The sequence below is a fragment of the Sus scrofa genome, chromosome 9 (genome assembly GCF_000003025.6).
Source record: "Sus scrofa isolate TJ Tabasco breed Duroc chromosome 9, Sscrofa11.1, whole genome shotgun sequence".
NCBI lineage: Eukaryota > Metazoa > Chordata > Mammalia > Artiodactyla > Suidae > Sus > Sus scrofa.
In genome coordinates, this window is record NC_010451.4 from 97139880 (window position 1) to 97161819 (window position 21940).

General features: G+C 36.3%; 1 protein-coding gene across 1 annotated transcript in view; it reads left to right on the plus strand.

The window, feature by feature from the left end:
* Nucleotides 1-21940, plus strand: part of PCLO (piccolo presynaptic cytomatrix protein) — a 398579-nt gene that overhangs the window by 25377 nt on the left and 351262 nt on the right. Inside the window, 1 exon segment of the mRNA XM_021063484.1 lies at nt 1697-3091. Coding sequence (XP_020919143.1) covers nt 1697-3091 — 1395 coding nt within the window.

The window sequence follows — 21940 nt, forward strand, 5'->3', positions numbered from 1 at the left end:
GCTGAGCTACAATGAGAACTCCTAATTTTACTTTTTCATTTAGATTTTTAAGCAGATGTATAACTTGTTACTTGGAATTGAAAATCTCCATCAGCTTTCTCCAAACAAATATTTACTTTCATATGAGATTTCAAAATAAGCCCTGTTATAATGTTACCTAAGTTTAAATAATTTCAATGTGCTTGTTAATTTTAAAGCCATTTTAATGATTAAGAAAATGATACAGTATAGTTTATTTTTAAAGTTTGACAGTGTAAACTGTCAAGCGAAAAAGAAGTTTTTAAAAGTTTAGGAATGATTAGTTCAGTTTCTTTTCAAAAGAGAATCGTTTCAGATAGCAAGTATGTTGTTTGCCAGGCTAATATGTCATACTTTTGTACTGTGGAAAACTTTTCCGGCACTTATGCTCCTTTTTTTTTTTTTTTTTTTTTTTTTTTTTGTCTTTTTGCCATTTCTTGGGCAGCTCCTGCAGCATATGGGAGGTTCCCAGGCTAGGGGTCTAATTGGAGCTGTAGCTGCCAGCCTACACCAGAGCCACAGCAACGTGGGATTCAAGCCGCGTCTGCAACCTACACCACAGCTCACGGCAACGCCGGATCCTTAACCCACTGAGCAAGGGCAGGGATCGAACCCGTAACTTCATGGTTCCTAGTCAGATTTGTTAACCACTGCGCCACTATGGGAACTCCCACTTATGCTCCTTATATTTAGTTTTCATTGTGTAGAATTGTAAACAAAGAACTTCAGTGCTAAACTGGTAACACTGTTTACTTTGGGAGTTAAAGATCTATATCTTGTAGAATTTACCCTTCTAAATTACTTTGGTGATACTTAAAATTTTGTGTAATCAGCATGTATTATTTTGGAATAAAAAAAAGGTAAATGTTAAACAGAGGTACCTTAAAATTATCTTCTAAAATGTGGTAAGACCAAGTACAACACTGCCTTTTAACAATGAATATGATATGAAAAGTGCAGGAACACTTATGCTATACATCATATACACATATATATGTATATAAATATATGGCATGTATCTCACATACATACATGTCTCACCAGTCAAGCAATTGTATTGCTTACTTATATTGCTCTTCCCAGTATATTCATAAAAATTATAAAAAAACTGTTTTTTCCATTAGATCATGATATCTATGATACTTTGAGGGGATGCCATTTTTTTTTCTTTCTTTTCTTAATAGGGAATTTTCTAACTCACCACAGTTAACAGTTCTTATTTTCTCACATTTGATTATGTCACCTTGAATGTGGAAGTAATGCTTCTGCTAATTTAAGAAATTAGCAATGTGTTTTATTAATTGACAAGCATGCTCTGGGCTATATAACTAAAAACTATAAACTGTCATTAGAGAAAATATCTAATATAACTGATCTTGGAATCTAATGTGTTATAATTTATTTTCTTTTATCATAGATGGTTTTCTGTTTCTAGGAGTAGTCAAACTTTAAGTCAAAGGCAAAGTAAACAAAATGAACATTAGAGGAAAAATAGAGTTCTATGTTTATTTTTATTTTTCTTAAAATATAGAGTGCTTAAGTCTCTGAATTCCATTATTTATATTTTATGTTTTGCATGATGAGAGACATAATTTCAGAACAGACCATGCATTTTTAAAAAGGTTTCTGTCTTTACATTGTTACTATTTCACTGACCATTGTTTTATATTATTTCTAGATAAAAGAGTGGCTCTGTCTAAACTGTCAGATGCAAAGAGCACTAGGAGGTGACCTGGCTCCAATTCCGTCATCACCCCAGCCGAAACCGAAGGCTTCCCCTGTTCTCACCTCAGCAAGAAGCAAACCATCTTTACTGTCACAGCCAACTTCTCCAAAGAAGGATACTACACCCAAACAGGATGTCTCTAAGGCACCTGAGTCTAAAAAGCCCCCACCGCTAGTGAAACAAGCAACCCTTCACGGTCCCCTCCCAGTCACAGCCCAGCAGCCTCTTGCGGCAGAGTCCCAACCCAAGCCAGCAACCCCCAAAGAGCCTTCTGTCCCATCTGAACCGGCCAAGGTCTCTGTGGCTGATGAAAAACCAAAGCAGCCCAAAATGGTAAAGCCAGCCCCAGATGTTGTATCTTTGTCATCAGCAGCACCCAAACCTGATATTCCAAGCTCCCAAGTACCATCACAGGATCAAGGGAAAACAGCTCCTCCTCCAAAACCAGACTCTGCCAAACCCTCAAAAACTTTTCCACCAACAGGAGAAAAAGTCACCTCATCAGATGCTAAAGTCATACCTCGACCTGCATCAGATTCGAAAATTATTGAACATCCTGGGCCCAGTTCAGAGAGCAAAGGTCAAAAACAAGTTGATCCAGTTCAAAAGAGAGACGAACCCAAGAAAGCACAAACCAAAACGAGTCCTAAGCCAGATGCCAAGCTGATGCCAAAAGGGTCACCGACACCCCAGGGTCCACGCCCTCCCACTGGCCAAACTGCCCCCCCATCCCCACAGCCCCCAAAGCCTCAGGAGCAGTCGAGACGTTTTAGTCTGAGTCTGGGAAGTATTACCGATGCCCCTAAGTCACAGCCCACAACTCCTCAAGAAACCGTGACTGGGAAACTCTTTGGGTTTGGGGCATCCATCTTCAGCCAAGCATCCAATCTCATCTCCACGGCTGGTCAGCCTGGATCTCATTCACAGGGTGGCTTGGCAGCCCCAACAAAACAAGCCCCTCCTCCTTCACAGCCACCTACTTCACAGGGGCCACCCAAGCCCACAGGTCCAGTACCACCAGCACCTGCAAAGGTGACATCTGTGAAAAAGGAGACAAAAGCTGAAAAATTAGAGCCCAAAGCTGAACAGGTTTCAATAGTAAAAAGAACAGAAACAGAAAAGAAGCCTCTACCCACTAAAGATAGCAAACCTTCAACAGTTGAGCCTCAAAAGGCTGGTCCCTCCCCAAAAATGGAGGACACCCCCATACCAGAATCAGCCTGTCCTCTCTGCAAAACTAAACTCAACATGGGTTCAAAGGATCCTCCTAACTTCAGTACGTGCACTGAATGCAAGAAACAAGTGTGTAACCTTTGTGGATTTAACCCTACACCACACTTGACTGAGGTAAGCAATATTTGTATCACTTGTAGAAAGTGTGTCGTGTTTATTCTGAAATATTTTTGAGAACCAAGTTTCTGGGCAAAAAAATACATTTCTCGTAAAGAAAAATTGATGTTGGTTTCCTTGAAGTAGTTTCAATTACTTATTACAGGTGTACTTTCTTATTAAAAGTTCACATAATTGATACTTTTCTGGCTTAGCATACCAGAAGTAAGAAGGGGAAATAAGCTGGCAATGTAAAATAAAAATTGTCCCAATCCTTTATAAGTTAACAATCTATAGCTTTGGAGGACTATGTAGTTTTCACCTAAAAACACCAAATATGAGTTGTAATTTACTGTTTTCAGTCTCTAATCCTTCCAGTGTCTTTAATACAAGAAAGGTTGATTGGGTGCAATCCATAGACAACATGACATCTGTTATTTTACAAAAGTTGTTAAGAGCTTGTGTAAGTTAATAAGATTGTCTACTAGAAAATATTGGTTCAAATATATAGTGTCTAGACTTTTTATAATTCTGTTTGAGCTGTTATCTGGCACAAATAGAGCACTTTATTTAGAACCATGGATAGAAAGAAGTTATATAGATTTCAGTGACTCATGCCAAGGATTTTTTTTCCCATAGAATGACAAGAACACATTTTCCAGAATGTAAGTGACCAAAATCAGATAGTGAATTTCTACCTTATATAGTTACAGTAGAAGAATGAATCTATAAGCATTAGTTGTATGTTAAACCTATTAGGATATCTGGATCTTGGGAGGCTGAAGGGCTGAGTTATTTCTGCTGTTTAGATAAGTAACACTGGTGTTTTAGTAAACATTTTGAGATTGAGATTAAATAATTGTTCATTGTTTTTATACAAATCAAGAATACTTAAGGCTTATTTTATTCCACTCTCTTTGATTTTATAATTCACTGGAATGGAAAAAAAATTGAACAGATTTTTAGCAACTAAACAGAAGATGCTTTAGGGATTCTTGATATTGTTTTTGAGCTAAATTTTTTAAAAGAATATTTAAATTTTTTTTTTTTATTTTGGAAATCTATTCCATTGTTGTCCCTTTGCTTTAGGCTTAAGCTGATTTTTATCCTCTTTAACTTGATGAATAATGTTAACCACATCCATCCTAAAGGTGGATACAATTTGATTTCTCTCAACACTTCAAGAGTGGTAACAACAGTAATTATCTAGTATTTGGGTTTCAATGCAAAAGCAAAAATGAAAAAGGCAACCTTAAACGTCTTCCACATGTTTAGAAGAGATATTTTTATTGTGTACTTATGAGGAGGGAAATTTTGGTTTTCCCAGGACAACCATAGATTTAAAAAATTGTACCCTTTAATGAGGAGCCTTATGGTATCAACACCATGCAGTTAATTTAAATAGTTATAAAACTAACTACACCACTGAAAGAAAACTATAATGTTTGCATTTAAAGTGTATTTTATGCACACTAAAAAAGAGGGAAGCTCTAATGTGTGTGTGTGTGTGTGTGTGTGTGGGTGGGATTAATAGAATTCTGTCAGTGTTTGGAGGTGTAAAATGAGAGTCCTTTGGTTCAGAGGCAATAAACCTTTCAGGATAATCTTTGATTTTCTGTGTGTTGGTAAATCCTATTTCAGAAGTGGTCATTTGAAAAGGAGATTTCTTGAATCAAGAAGAGGATAATTTAGGACATGTGTGGAATTTCAATAGTTTGAAAATATAAATGGTTTTCAGTTTTAAAATGTTTTAGGTGAAGTCCTATTTTATTTATTTTTCATTTTTTAACTTTTTTCATTATAGCTGGTTTACATTGTTCTGTCAACTTTCTACTGTACAGCATGGTGACCCAGTTACACAAACATGTATAGATTCTTTTTTCTCAACATTATCATGCTCCATCACAAGTGACCAGACATAGTACCCAGTGCTATAGAGCAGGACTTCATTGCCTATCCATTCCAATGGCAATAGTCTGCATCTAGTAACCCCAAGTTCCCCATCCATCCCACTCCCTCCCCCTTGGCAACCACAAGTCTATTCTCCAAGTCTGTGATTTTCTTTTCTGTGGAAAGGTTCGTTTCTGCTATATATTAGATTCCAGATATAAATGATATCATATGGTATTTGTCTTTCTCTTTCTGACTTACTTCACTCAGTATGAGAATCTCTAGTTCCATCCATGTTGCTGCAAATGGCATTATTTTGTTCTTTTTTATGACTGAGTAGTATTCCATTGCGTATATATACCACATCTTCCTAATCCAATTATCTGTCGATGGACATTTGGGTTGTTTTCATGTCTTGGCTATTGTGAATAGTGCTGCAGTGAACATGTGGATGCATGTGTCTTTTTCGAGGAGAGTTTTGTCCCAGAGTGGGATTGCTGGGTCATATGGGAGTTCTATGTATAGTTTTCTAAGGTGTCTCCATACTGATCTCCTTAGTGGTTGTACCAGCTTACATTCCCTCCAAAGAGGGTTCCTTTTTCTCCACACCCCCTCCAGGATTTGTTTTTTGTGGACTTATTAATGATGGCTGTTCCGACTTGTGTGAGGTGGCGTCTCGTCTCGTGGTAGTTTTGATTTGCATTTCTCTTGATAATCAGTGATGTTAAGCATTTTTTCATGTGCTTGTTAGCCATCTGTATATCTTCTTTGGAAAAATGTCTATTCAGGTCTTTTGCCCATTTTTTCCATTGGGTTGTTGGCTTTTTTGCTGTTGGGTTGTATAAGTTTGTATATTTTAGAGATTAAGCCCTTGTCAGTTGCATCATTTAAAAGTGTTTTCTCCCATTCTGTAAATTGTCTTTTTGTTTTCTTTTTGGTTTCCTTTGCTGTGCAAAAGCTTCCTCAAAATTGCTTTGGCAATTCTGGGTCTTCTGTGGTTCCATATAAATTTTTGGATTGCTTGTTCTAGTTCTCTGAGAAATGTCGTGGGTAATTTGATAGGGATTTTATCGAATCTATAGATTGCTTTGGGTAGCATGGCCATTTCTACAATATTAATTTTTCCGACCCATGAGTATGGATTGTCTTTCCATTTCTTTGGATCTTCTTTAATTTCCTTAATTAATGTTTTATAGTTCTCAGCATATAAGTCTTTCACCTCCTTGGTCAGATTTATTTTCAGTTATTTGATTTTTTGGAGGAACGAAAACCAAGCAGGAGGCATAACTCTCCCAGACTTCAGGCAATATTACAAAGCCACAGTAATCAAGGCAGTGTGGTACTGATACCAAAACAGACATACAGACCACTGGCACAGAATAGATAACCCAGAAATAAACCCAGACACCTATGACCAATTAATCTTTGACAAAGGAGGCAAGAACAGAAAATGGAAAAAAGACAGTCTTTTCAGCAAGTATTGCTGAAGTCCTATTTTAAATATGGGATTAGTGGAATTTAGTTGATCTCTCATTGTTCAGGTTATTTTTCCCTGTGGCCATTTCTTAGAATCTGGAAGGAGAACAAAATTTGATGTAACAAAAGCAATTGAATCATGTTCTTGGCTCAACCTGACTCTGTTAATCCACCTGAAGTTTTTAGCTGGTCTTAATTTCCTTGGTCTATAGGTAAGGTCCATTGGCTGACCTGGCATCAAGGGAGTGAATGAAGGTTAGTTAAATTAATCCATGTTTTAGTAGTTCTACTCTTTTACTTAGAAGACATTAGAGGACTGACAGAAGGGATTAGTTAAGAAAAAGGCACCTTGTGTTTGCATATGTGCTAATGTACATGTACATATATATCCAGGAAATTATCATTATGGTATATGTGCTTAGCCCATGGTGTTATCCCAGCATTCGTGCTACTTACTGATCTCTCTTCATTTTCAGTGATTAGAAAGTATCTCCTCCCTGACCCTTGTTTTATTTCTGTGGTTTCTTTGTTCTGCTTGTGATATTTTTCTTGTGATTTTCTGCTGGGCTGGCACTGTATTTTTATTCCAGTTTGAGAGAGCACATTCTGAAAATACTGAGACTTTCTGCCTGTAATGCGAAGAAGTGGTGTTCCTCAAGAAAGAATTCAACTATGTATTTCCATTTATTTTTCTAAAAAAGCACATGTAGGAGTTCCTATTGTGGCTCAGCAGGTTAAGAGCCCAACATTATCTCTATGAGGTTACAGGTTCAATCCCTGGTCTCACTCAGTGGGTTAAGGATCTGGCTTTGCCGTAAGCTGCAGCATAGGCCACAGGTGCAGCTCGGATCCAGCATAGCTGTGGCTGTGCTGTAGGCCTGCAGCTGAAGCTCAGATTTGACCCCAAGCCTGTAAATTTCCGTATGTCGCAGGTACAGCTGTAAAAAGAAAAAAAAAGGAAAAAAACCAAAAAACAAAAAAACTCATAGAATTCTGTCATAAGCCTCTGCTTCTACTACTGTAGTCACTGTGAGGCAGGATGTCTTTCCCTGCTGGTTCCTCTCTGCCCTCCCCCATTTTTGTTTTCTTCGGATGGTGAGAAGAGCTGGTTCAAGTTGTCATGGTTTAGGTGCTACCAACGGTATTCCTTTCTCCCAACCCATGAATCAAACACACCTGTCTCCAAGGTTGTTTCCTATATTTCCTACTCAGCCTCTCCCATAGCACCTGAAGAGTGCCAAGGCTGCCTGCTGTGCCCTAGGGTGTCACCAGACTTCAGCCTAAGCTTTGTAGTTTAACTGTTTTATGCCCAATTTGTATAAATGGAACTATAATCTGTTAACCTCTGATAGCAAGGAACGATATTTTCAAACTGCCAATTTCTGCCACATCAGGAAATATTTTGTCTTTGAAGGAGTCTTAGAAGTGGCAGTGAGGCTTTCTAAAAGAGCTAGCCTTATAGGATTTGGAAGTATGCTGAGAAAAACAGCTCCAATCGGTAATCAATTTACCTAGTGAATTTTAATCATTTTGGTTCATTTTAAACGACAAAAGGAGTCAGAGATACCCATAGTGAGTATTTATTGTGTTTGTACCACCCTTTTCAAAAGTAACTTTTTACTATGAAAATATAACGTAAATTATGTTTCCTTGTGCTTCAGGAAGTCCTAGAGTCATAATTTTGCTCCCTTGGTAAGATAATTATGCATGGCCTAAATGATGTTGAAATACTAGCATATATTTGTCACCAGGCAACAAATGTGCCTTTTGAGCCATTTAAGACCCAGTAGTGTAACTGAGCTTCCTTCAGATCATTACCAAGGTGGCTTTTGCACTCTCTCTCCCATATTCCAGGAAGGCCTGGTGGCAATGTGCTGCCTTTTTTAGTTTGGCAAACACATAATATCTTAAATTTAAAGACTGTAACTTAATACTTTAAAATATTTCTATGGCTAAAAAGCATTTAAGTGCATATACATATATACATATGAGCAATTAAAGACTGAAAGAACAATCAGAAGTCAATAAGGAGAAAAGAATTTTGCAAATAATCAGTTTTTAAAGAATTCTGTGTTGGAGATCTATATTCTGTGTAAAAATTTCTGGTATGTTAAGCAAAGAGGGACACCTGATGGCACTTTTTGACTGACATGAGAAAATTGATAAGTTTGTGGAAACAAAATTTTTACTTACTAATCTTCAGGAGAAATTTGATGTTCCTTTTTATTAAGTGCTATTTCGTTGAACAAAAACTCCAAATGTGGATTGAAAATAGAGATACTTTGTTTAAATAAATTTAAACAGAAAAGCAGTTTCTTCATTTGTGTTCCTTTCTATGCTTTTTTTTTTTTTTTTTTTTAAGAGGCTGCACCCATGGCATATGGAAGTTCCCAGGTTAGGGGTAGAATTGGACAGCTCGTGGCAATGCTCCATCCTTAATCCACTGAGTAAGGCCAGGATGGAACCTGCATCCTCATGGATAATAGTCGAATTCTTAATCCTCTGAGCCACAACAGGAACTTCTTTCTATGCATTTTTACATGTTTAATGTTCAACTCTATATGGTAGTTCTATGTCCCACTATTAACATGATTTAGTATCATTTTCACATGCAATTAAACATTTCTTAAATATATAAAATGACTACATATTATTCAGTTCTATGGTTGTGTGTTTTTTGAGACCAATGCTCCTGATACTAGGGGTTTAGATTGTTTTCATTTTCTAATTTGAAATAAGATGAACATTTTTGGATATAAATATGTGTATTTTTAACTTTTTCCCAAGGAAAGCTTACTAGTACTAAGATTGCTAAGTCGAGGAACAGGACCCTGAAATAGCACATTCTCTTTGGATGTGTGGTAGTGGTTGACATTGCCACTGGTATGTGTGATTCCTTTCTTAATGTGGCCTTTCCAAATTTGAACAGTATCATTTAAAATGAAATTGGTTTATTTGGAAGTCTGAATGTGCTCATAATATTGTGCCCTTGTTTAGTATTTCTTTGATTACCAGAACTTTTATTCATGTATTTATTTATTTATTTTTCACCACTTTTATTTAGATATTCAATGTAAATGGATAATTCTCATTTTGATCTAGACAGAACATTGTGCAGACATTGTGGGGAATAGTACACTGGTATTTAACGAGGCCTGTGTGAAAGGCATTGTGCCAGGTGTTTTTCTCACAACAACCCCGGGAGTTGGTTTTACAGCTACTTTAGAGATCAAGAGAATGAGTATCAGTGAGGTACAGCTACCAGGCCACAAGGTATAATTCAGCGTCTGAGCTAGTGCTCTGTCTCCTGGACTATGTTTAAGTAACCTAGGGAACTGGATCACGAATGTCATTTCTTCTGTGCTCTCTTACGTCTAAGTTGTGTCAGTTGGTAATTACTAGAAATTTAATATCAATGAATTTGCTAACATGTGCATCCAAACCAGATAACATTTGGGGCCTGCAAAACACTGGTGGCTGGGTTATATGCTTGAACTTTGAAGCATGTGTATATTGAGAGCTTCCGCTAAGCATGGATGCCAGCATCATCCTTCCAGGTTTCTTTCCAGATAAGCCTACCAGCTGGTCAACATTTATTTAGTTGAAGGCATATGGCTGAATGATGAAATGATATCCCTGCTTTCATATATAACAAGTGCGAGGGCATAAAACGTGGTTGCTCCAGCTGTAAGAAATACTGTTATATTCCTGCCAAGGCATGCAGAGACTACTCCATGAAGATGATGCTGTCCCATTGGTGAAAGCAGTGACTGGTAATCTTTACTTCTACCAGCATTTTCGTATAGCCTCCTTTGTTACATTCCTGGGAGTGGGGATGTTGGCCATAGGTTACATAGATCTTAAACTGGTTCTCCATGGCAGTTTTATCCATTTTTATTTCGACCACCTTTGAGTACATGCGACTGTCTAGGGATGACAAGCCATTGACTAGGCATTGTCTGATAAGATAGCCACTAGATGCATGTGGCTAATGAGCCCCATGGCTAGCTCACTTTAAGACTACTAAAAGTGCTAAAGGCACATTGGGTTTCAGAAACTTAATAGGAATAATGTAAAATATCTCACTGATAACTTTATGTTGATTACTGTTGTGTAAGGCTTTTCTTCCTTAACTATTGCTGTGATGACTGCCTTTTCACATGTCATTTTGCAGTGGCATATGTATGCTTGGTGGACTATGGATGTGTAGAATATATTTCTTTCTCTTTATACAAGAAAAGCATGAGTATGATCATATTTGTTGCACTCTGATTATCTCTTCCAGAGCTTAATTTCCTCATGTTACATAGGATAGCTGGTTCTGTTAGCACGGTCCACGAAGCAGGGAGTTCTCTCATCATCAGGAGATAAACTACTGATGCCTGGCCTGGCCTTGCCTGGCCTGGCCTGAGGATCAATGTTCTAGGTCCCGCTGATCATCAGAAGAGATATCTAACCTATTTATTAGTGTACTGTAGCCATACCAACCTTTAGCTCAGGATATCTTCTCTACTGACTGCTCTGGTTCCAGATGTTTCCTCTGTCATTTCTTTTCAAAAGCCTTGGGTGTGGTTCATATTCTCCCTGTGGCTTTGGGTGAAAATCATTTGTTTTGGGGTCATTTGCTTCCAGAAGACTGAGCGATACAGAATGTTAGAATTTGAATATATCATCTGGTCCACTGTTTTCTTCCTTTCTTCTCCTGGTGGCCATTCGTTTGCTTTTAAAATCTCTATTCCAAAAACTTTTACTAAAGGAGCAGTATTCCTCATAGCAGTCCACAGAGCCACTGTAGTGTCTGAAAAAAAAGTGAATAGCTTCCCCTTCCCCTTGCACTTCATGTTAGTGATTTAATATCTATTCAGACATGGGTTTTTTGTTTGTTTTTATAATGGTTATGGAAATAGTAAAATATAAAGAATTTGAGGTTTTTTAAAAATTTGTGAGCTAGCTATATTTTTTATTTTTTTAATTTTTTTTCCATTTTTTAAAATTTCCCCAATACATTATTTTTTTTTCTACTGTACAGCATGGTGACCCATTTACACATATATGTATACATTCTTTTTTCTCACATTATCATGCTCCCTCATAAGTGACCATAGTTCCTAGTGCTACACAGCAGAATCTCATTGCTAACCCATTCCAAAGACAATAGTTTTCACCTGTTAACCCCACGCTCCCAATCCAACCCACTCCCTCCTTCTTCCCCTTGGCAACCACAAGTTCCTTCTCAAAGTCCATGATTTTCTTTTCTGTGGAAAGGTTCATTTGTGCCGTATATTAGATTCTAGATATGAGTGATATCATATGGTATTTATCTTTCTCTTTCTGATGTATTTATTTTGAAATTAATATGCATTCTTAACCATACTTATTTTCATTGAATTCTTTTTTTTCCCCACAAAACATCATACCTTGGACATTCTTTCAAGTGGAACGCTCATTGACTTAATCTCATTCTGAGGGGAATAGCCCTGCAGTATTTTAATACTGATGTTCATTCTTCTCATGAAAACTGACAGATTGAAGATGTTTCTAGTTCCTGTTCCTGTACAAATAAGATGACAGTAAAACATCTGCACATATATTTTTCCATCTTATTTTGATATGTTAGATAAGTTCCTTGAAATGGGTGGGAAGGTGAACACAAATGATGTTTAACAGAATTTCCACATTAGTTTATTTAAAAAGGTAGGAATTATAAAGTCCTAGCAACAAACTCTTAGTCTATCTGGTTTCCTATACTGGCTAGTCATTCATAATTATCCATTGCAAGAGTAGAAATTGTATTGTTATATAATATTCTTCTACCTTTTTTTCAGAGTAAACATATATTTATCAACATCGTGAGCGTATAAACCACGTGTAAGTCTCCTGTTTTTTTTTTTTTTTTTTTTTAAGTTGTCCACTTATACCCTTTGGCTATATTTTCATGTATAATGTCCTTATCTTTCTCAAAATATTTTAGAGAATTCTTTGTCATCATATCTTGAATGATTTCTCTGTTGATCACTTGTTTTTGCCTTCCTTTTGAACTTTTCTTCTGTGCATGAGGTTTTTTAAAAAAACTATGTAATCAAATCTTTTAATTTTTTCTTGATTGCTTATTTTGCTAAAAAAGGCCTTTTCACATTTTTATTATAAAAATAGCCTTCCACATTTACTCCTAAACATCTGTAGTTTTATTTTTCACTTCCGATCACTTATTTATCTGTATTTTTCCTTTTTTTTGGTATGGTTTGAGGTGAAGAATCTAACTTTACAGATTCCAAATAGCCACTTGTCTCCTTGCTAATATTAATTTATCATTTTTAGTCATTTTTAGTGCCACTTTTTTCATGTAACAAATTTCCATTAAGGCACAGTTTACTTTTCTAGATTCTTTTTGACCAGCACTGTTAGTTATGTATCTAGATTGGAGTGTCAGTACCTTACTATTTTGATTGGTCTAGTTTTTAAAGATATCAAATATTCATGAAAATCTTAGCAAAGCGTTTAAGAATAGGGTATTGTCCTGCCCAGGATTTGACTTTACCTTATTCTACTTGTAAACTAATAAATTAACTTGTTACTGTTTCAGAGATGCCAAGATAGATTTGAGACTCCTGGGTCAGAGACAAAGAATTTCATTATTCACATCATAGGAGGCAGCATGAGTGTCAGCATATTTGCTTCAGTTCCTTTTGCCCCCCATGCTTATGGGGATCACGTAACTTAGTCCTAGGCTGACGCTGTACCCACAGGTCTGAGTCAAAGGTGAGGAGCACTGAGCTTGTGAAATCTGCTTTTTGTTTTTATTTATTTCTTTGTTTGTTTGTTGTTTTGCTTTTTAGGGCTTCACCTGCAGCATATGGAGGTTCCCAGGCCAGGGGTCACATTGAAGCTGTAGCTGCTGGTCTACGCCACAACCACAGCGATGCAGAATCCAAGCCTTGTCTGTGACCTACACCACAGTTCATGGCAACGCCAGACTCTTAACCCACTGAGGGAGGTCAGGGATCAAACCGGCAACCTCGTGAATACTAGTTGGATTCATTTCCGCTGCGCCACAGCGGGAATTCTGAAATCTAACTCTTTTAAAGCAGTTAGTAAGGTAGTCTTCTCTTTGTCATAGAGAGAGAGACATTACCTCATCCCTGAGGTTGCTCACTACACACAGAAATCCAAGGAATGGCCAAGGTTAAGAGTAGCTAGGCAAACCCTTAAGATGTATAAGTTCAAGAGACACTCTTGAAGATTGTCTTTCCCAAGAGGTATTAATAATCCAGTGGTTTTAAAGCGTAAAATATTTTGAACTCCTCCTTCAAATGATGTTAAATATAGGACCAAGGGTAGAAAACTGGTACAAGTGGAAGAGTGCCTGGTTAAAATCAACTTTATCCTCGTTGAGGCCAACTTTATCTACTTGACTAAGGACCGGAAGCTGCCCATTTGGCACCCTCTCTTATTCCTGGCCTGGCTCTGATCCAGCTCCCTGAAACCTTTATGAAAAAAAGTACTTGTCAAACTTCTTTCTTTAAAGATGAGGAAAATTAGGCTGAGGGAACTGAAATGATGTGGTTAAGGTTGGGGCCAGATAGTGGTTGCTGCAGTACTAAATAAAAATACTCTTTTAATTAAGTTTGTTTTCTGTGTCTTCTTTGAAAACTTTCTTTAAACTTTGTTAACCAAAGAAACAGAAAAATTTGTGAAAAACAACAACTTAACTTTATATTCAAGCAAGCATTGCTTCAGCGGAAAATACGTACTCATAATTTAATATGTATTAATATTTTCATGCTTTATTATGTATTGGTCACATAACCCCTCATATTACTAAATATTAATCTGATTTGAAAATAAATTCAACAGCATTTCCACTACACAGATTCGTGGGCATGACTCTCATATTATTCTTTCATTGTATTATAAAAATCGACCTAATCAGATGGCAAAATAATGTTTCTGGTCTAAATATCACAGTCTATACTAATGATGATGTAATTTACATAGTAATTTTATGCAACTTTTTGTAGATCTAGCTTACTTTAGGAGAAAAAAGAATAATAGATACTCATAGAAATAATTGAAATAATTTTTAGTATTTCTTAATATTAGAAAATTTTATGGCATGTGTATATATATGTATACATGTATGTATATTTATATGTTTTAGATCTAAAAATGGAAATATTCCTGGGAAGAAATTAGGACTTAAAATACCACAAGATTTAATTTTGGGAGATAACATGTGCTGTGTTGCATATTAACATATAGAACTCTGATTCACACCTACCAATTTTAAAAAGGTATAGTGTCAAGGGGAAATATAATCAGGAGAAATCAAAATATGCCTTACACATGGAATTAACCATTGGACTAAAAATAACCTCATGTGTCCATGTCTGGAATTTCTAAACTTGGATTTAAATATTTTTTGCTTCTCTTTTATATTTTTAAAAATATCATGAGAATGAGTTCCTGTTGTGGCGCAGTGGTTAATGAATTCGACTAGGAACCATGAGGTTGCAGGTTCGATCCCTGGCCTTCCTCAGTGGGTTAAGGATCTGGCGTTGCCATGAGCTGTGGTGTAGGTGGAAGACACGGCTCTGATCCCGAGTTGCTGTGGCTCTGGCGTAGGCTGGAGGCTACAGCTCTGATTCGACCCCTAGCCTGGGAACCTCCATATGCTACGGGACCAGCTCAAGAAATTGCAAAAAGGCAAAAAAAAAAAAAAAAAAAAAAAAAGTCATGAGAGAATCCAGTGTGGGAAGACATGTCATTTTTATTTACCAAGTTGGGAAATTAAGGAAAGTTGGGCTTTTCATTTAAAGCATTGTTAGTTTGTTTTTTTAAGTCTATGAGCGGCTGTTTTTAACTACTGATAAAGATCCTAGGTAAATGACAGTTGTGAGGTTATCTTAATTAAAATCCTTAAATTAGATTTGTATTCACTTAGATTACCTTTTAAGTATGTCATGGCAACAATTACACGTTTTTCACCCAGCTTATCTCACTATTCCATAACTCTGAGTAGAATGATTTTTTTCAACATGCCACACATTGTCACTGCTGTCATCATCTCAGAGAACCATTAAAAGCAGTTTTTCTTCACTTGCTAAAAATAGAACATCTATACCTGAGCCACACTTACAAAGGAAAGCTAATTAAAGCACTCAGTAAACAATATACCTTTTCATTTCAATTTCATTTCAGAATACTCATTTCACTGAGTAAATGGTATGCAAGAATGCCTGTTAATTTCTTTTGCTATTTACTTAGCCTTGTTGAAACTCTGGACTTTTGACATCTATTATATGTCATGCATTGATTCTTCCATTCCTGTCTAATTCATCAACATACTGCAATACATGAGTAACTACTGGAAAAATAACTACTCTCCATTAAAAAAAGTAAAGCAAAACCTCACATTCATACAGAAGCAATTAGGTAAGTATTATCTAAGTATACAAAACCCTTCTCTAATAGACCTAAAAGACTTAAGCAGCTAGAAGTGAATGGTGTCAACTGAGCCATGCAAAACAAAAGATTATTTCTTTTATAAAAAGAATCATCCCCTATTTAAAAGCCTTGCTTACCACTTCTGAGGATTCTAAACCACCTAGAGCCAGTTTTCTCTGGCATTGTAAGGTAATATAAAGACATACACTAAATGATGGATCCAACACAGTCTGATAATACACCTTTCTGAATAATCTAGGGCAGGTTCAAAAATGCCTTTTATGTGAGTCCCACAAGATGCTACACTAAAAACCTATCCCTCAAGAAAATTTGCAAATGCTTCATATGTAATCCCTTTTAAAGATAGGAATTGCATATATTACTTCTCTGAGAAACTTTTAAATAAAGGACTTTGTTTAACCAAGTATAAAAAAATTATTTTACCATGTACTCTTTTTACCTGTTTGGCAGAACTAGTGTTCTGAATAACACACATTACTCAAGAAATAGTGTTTTAAACACTAAATACATTTTAATTAGTACCTTCATTTTCTTATTCCTAGAATTCTTTCTTTTGCCTCCGGAGACAGATTGACACCGTCTAGGGAAATTTTCCATTAAAGTGTACTATACACATTTCATGTTCAACATGCCCCATGTTGGAATGGTCCTTTTTACCTCCTGTTCCTCTTCATGGGTTCCCTGTCAGGCTGAAAGTCATCGTAAATCCTGAGAGTCATTCCAGATTTCTCTTTCAGTCTTCCAGAAGCCATAGCTTTCACCTGTTGTCACCTCTACCTGCCAAAGTTTATCTTCATTCTCTTATCTTCTTATTCTCACTGTGAGTTTGAGTCCTTATTTATCGTCTCTACTAATGCAGGAAACCTGGATTACTTTATTTGGGGAAGCTCAGTTTGTCACATTTCATTCTTCTACAAGTTTCTGAATATTTTTGCAGTTTCTTTGTTTAATATCTTCTACTGAACCCTCTAGCCTTTTTCATGTGGGACTGTTTTCAATGCCATGAGCAAAGTCTATACTTTCAATCCTCTGTGTGCCTCAGAAATTTCATGCTCCCCAATATCCTCCACTTCTCCATGTCTTTATCTCCTGTCCATTCTTTGAGATTCATGTCAAATACCATTTCCTCTTGACCCTCTACTTCATGTTCTAATGCTCCTGTTAGCCCTCTTATGTGTTTTACACTTGTCTGTTTATTCCTGTCTTTCCATGGGATGTGACTCCGGGAGCACAATCAGTACTATCACGATGCCTGCACCCGGTAGGTAGTCAATACATGTTTATTCAGTGAAGGAAAAATGGAATTTAGGGAAATGGCATGTAAAATAAAAGGCATGCTTTGGGTTAATAGCATTATAATTGTAGTTAGAAATAGTTTGAAACTTAATTAGTTTTGTATTGGCTGCAAAGTTTTTTTGAAGCCCTCCTAAATTACATACTATACATACTATACTATATTTATATGCATACATACTATATTTATATGCTCATATATGTATATGATGTGTGTGTGTGTGTATATCTTTACATATGGTCTTAAAGTAGTGAAGTACTAGAAAGAAGATGAGCTTTTTTAACATGAAAAATTAATAACTTTCTATTATAAATTCTTTAAATATTACCTCAGTGAGGCCAACCTAGACCACTCTATTTAATACTCTCACCTGCCTTCTACCTCCCATACTGCAAAGTTTTCTCTACCCTGCTCTCTTTTTTCTTTTGTCCATAGCACTTGCTACCTTATAATGTAATGGTTCATTTACTAATTTATTACATTTTCTAAAAAAATTATCACTCCGCATCACTAGAATGCAAGTTCCATGAGTGCCAGGTGCTTGGCGTACGGTGGACTCTCACCAAATGTTTATGCAATGAGTTAATTTGTCCCATATGGTTATTACAGATGTAGTATCTGAATAAAGTATACTGGAGTATTGATTCAGAATGCTAAGATGTGGCCAACCTCCTAGCTGGGTAGCTCCAAGTATTTTTAACTGTCACTTTCCCAGTATGCCTCATTTCAAAAGATGAAAAGAAGACACACACACATCTCATATTTTTAAAAACTTTCTCCATCTAAAGTCTCATTACAAAATTGATTATGTAAGGGATATTGTTATCTTCTATGGCTGACGGATGAATGAATGAAACTAAGCCTTAAGGAAAGAGACAATGTGTTTGGTGGGCCATTGAGAGCAGCATGGCAGGGTTGTCGAGATGTCCCCTATGCCACCTCTCAGTGGCTTGGGTTCTTTACCTGTAGAGTGGGAATGATGATAAGAGGACCTACCTCTGGGGCTGTTGTGAGGAATAGAAAAGTGGAAACCTGTTAAACTTTGAGAGCAGTTCATGACACTCAATAAACAGTCGTCTTGCTCTCCACAGTTGGCAGATCTAGAAGGCTTGTGGTATCAAAGGTGCACCTTTTGCTGAACAAATACGATAAAAATGAATCCTTTCTAAGTGAAGTTTGACTTCTAAGAAGAGTTAAGCTGCTTAATGAAATGGGTTTTTATGTTAAATAGCAAGTGTGGGCCTTTAATCCAAGCTTGAAAGATGATTTCAGGTTATTTTATATAATGTGGTAAAAAGCAATGGGCCCTGACTAAAAGAAAACACATGTATTGATGTGTTCTTTTATCTGCTATGTCAACAATGCTTCTGTTTTTATTTGTTTAATGAGCTTTTCTCTGTGATTGTGGCATATTGATGTGATGCATCCTTTACATATGAAAAGAAGCAAAGTATCTATCTCTAAGATTCTAAAAAGCTTTCCATTGGGAGAAGTTATATCATGGATTTTCTTAAAATGACTGTATTTGGAAAGCCTTAGAAAATTACTGATAAGTGATTACCAATAAGAATATGTTGATATGAGAAATGCTCACTGAAAATTATGACTAAAATGGCTGAATTCATGTCATCTATGGGCTGAGATTTATTTTCTTTCCTGACATTTAAATGAATTCACATTTTTGTATTTATTTGAATTAAATGAAGGCTTTATATTATCATGACTTTTTGCTAAATGAAGCCCAGTAGCCAGAATTGTTATAATGATTTATCTTAGTTCTTAAAAAATGAGCATATATTTCCCAGTTAAAATACTGTCACCATCAGGAAAGTAAATATACTTTTTGACAGATAAAATATTATTTAACGCAAAAATAAACAATCACGTCATTTGTAGTTATAAAAATGATGTTCTCTATTTTTTAAAATTATATAACATTTTTGAAAAACTTAATGTAGAGTCCATTTTAAAACTGACGTTACTCTAAATTCAAGTAGTGAAGTAAAGACTGATTTATTTTTTCCTGTGTGGGTATTAGTTTTCTATTGTTTCGTAACATGTTGCAACAAATTTACAGCTTCAAAGAGTACTCATTTATTAGCTCCGTTTTTGGTAGCTCAGAAGTTTGGTATGGCATGGTTGCATTCTCAGATCAGATCTTAGAAGACTAAAATCAAGATGTTGGGGCTGTGTTCCTATGTGGGGGCTTTTCCAAAGAACCTGTCTTCAAGTTTAGTCAAGTTGTTAGCGGGATTCACTTTTTTGTGGTTGTAGGACTAATGTCTCTGTTCCCTTGTTGGCTGTCAACTGAACTCAGTTCTTTGTGACTGTAGAACAGAGGTCTCTGTTTCCTTGTCGGCTGTCAGCCCCGCCACAGTTAATTCTCACAGGTTGGTAGCCTTCCTTGTCTTGGAGATCCCCCACCTTCAAAGCCAATAACAAAGAATTTCCCTCATGTGGAATACATCTCACACTTTAAATTTCTGATATGAAGGACGCAGGCTCTTCCAAAGCCTCACCTGACTGAATTGAGCCTGAATGTATATCATCTCTTCAGATTTACTCAAAGGTCAACTGATGAGTAACTTAATCATGGAGCGATGTCCTGTCCAATTTACAATTTCCACCTATACTAAAGGCAGTTGCAGGGGTGGGGGAGTGTTAAATAAGGTGTGTATAGCAAAGGGCAGAAATCTTAAGGGTGGGAAATCCATCTTAGAATTCTGCCTAGCAGAGCAACTGAGTAATTGAGCTTATTATAGCAAGAACATTTTGGAAAGGAGAGCACACCTATTTAATTCATTTTTGTCTCAGAACCTGCATACTTAAATGTACATGGGTACTTCACTGATGCATGAATGTAAAGCAGAATTAATTTATGTCAAGTCCTGTGGCAGGAAAGAGAGTGGGTTAGAGCAGTACCGAAACTGATCTTTATGGTGCCATCTTTCCTTTATAGCCTTCCACATAAAAATAGGAATATGTTATTCTCTTTATTTAGGATAATAATGAGAGCTGTTTATGAATTTACAGTTTAATGCTTGACCTTATCTTGTAATCTTATCATTAAGTTTTTAAATGAACCAGATTCTATTAGATGTTAGAGTATAAGATTCCCTCTAGAGTATAAGTTCATCTCTCTAGAAGAGATGAACTTGACAGGGTTTAGCAATTAGCTAGAGGTGTGGACCTGGAAGGTTAACATGACTCCATGGTTTTCATTCTTTGATATCAGGTCAGCGGTTGTAAAATTGAAGTAATGTTCAATTACTGGAACATTGGTGTTCAGAGGGTAGTTAGGTTGCTTAATTCAGGATCTCAGAGGATATTTCAGGATGACCATTTTGTACTGGATATTATCAGAATAGAAATGATGTCAGAATTGTACTGTTAGATGATAATATAGAAGAACACAGAAAAGCAGACAGAGAGGCCTGAGAGCTGGGAAGGGCCTAATTTTTCTGGGGTAGGAGGAGAGGAGGCAAAACATAACATATTGAGCAATTAGGAAAAGAGAAGATATTTTGCAAAGACAGGGGAAGAAAGATTATTAAGGAAAAATGATTAAATACCAACACTATGATGATAAAATTGATCTCCTAATAGCTATATTATAAATTGTTAAAATCTTTTAAAAAAAAGAGGCATATTCAGAGCCAAAGAACGTCTATATCCTTGGATATAGTTAATATTCCTGAGAGTTTTACCATACAAATGATTTAACAGAAGGAAAACCCTACGCTTATTGCATCATTTTCTTTAATAGGAAAACAAACCCACAAAACAATAAAGATCTACATTTCCATCAGTAGATATGGTTGTATAAAGAAAACATGGCACATTGTAACTTATATAATCTAATACTTATTACACATCAACTTGGGTACCAGGTTCCAAGCACCAAATTTAAAAAACCACATAAGGATGCATTATCGTTCTTATTCTGTAGTTGTGGATACCCAGCACAAAAAAGTGACTAAGTTCCCACTGCAGTGTAAGTTGGAGAATTAGGATTTTAAGCCAGTCTGGCTCCAAATTTGGAAATCTGAATATATCTACAGATTAGCCTTTTGAAAATGATTGAAGATTACGAAACCATTGACATAATAACCGAGTTTGATTTGTAGAAATTATATGTTTATGATATAAAATTAGGTAAAATACAATTATGCTTTTATCGTAATAATTTATAAGGCTGGAAAGACCATTCTTAGGTAGAAATAGATGAATTAGGATGGCATATTTATATTCTTTTTTTCTTTAAAATTTGTATTTATCTTTTAGAAGGATATGGAATTGAGTCAGTCTATATAGCATTAGGCCAGGAAATCATCATAGAACAGTCATTTGAACTAATACATTTATTCACTATGAAGCCAGGCAGCTGGAAAGATCAGCTGTGCTATTATCAAGATCACAGGAGATACATAGGAAAGGGAGCTGAAAGTTAGGGATGAAGCTCTTGAGAAGTTGTTGAAGGCCTATTGAAATGAGATTCACCCATTGGCAAGATAACTAGATAATAGAGCTTTCAAAAGAGAACCATAGGAAGTTCTTGTCATGGCTCTGTGGTGAGGAACCCAACTAGTGTCCATGAGGATGCAGGTTAGATCCCTCACCTCACTCGGTGGGTTAAGATTCCAGCGTTGCCTTGAGCTGTGGTGTGGGTCACAGATGCGGCTTGGATCCCATGTTACTGTGGTATAGGACGGCAGCTGCAGCTCCTTTTTGACCCCTGTCCT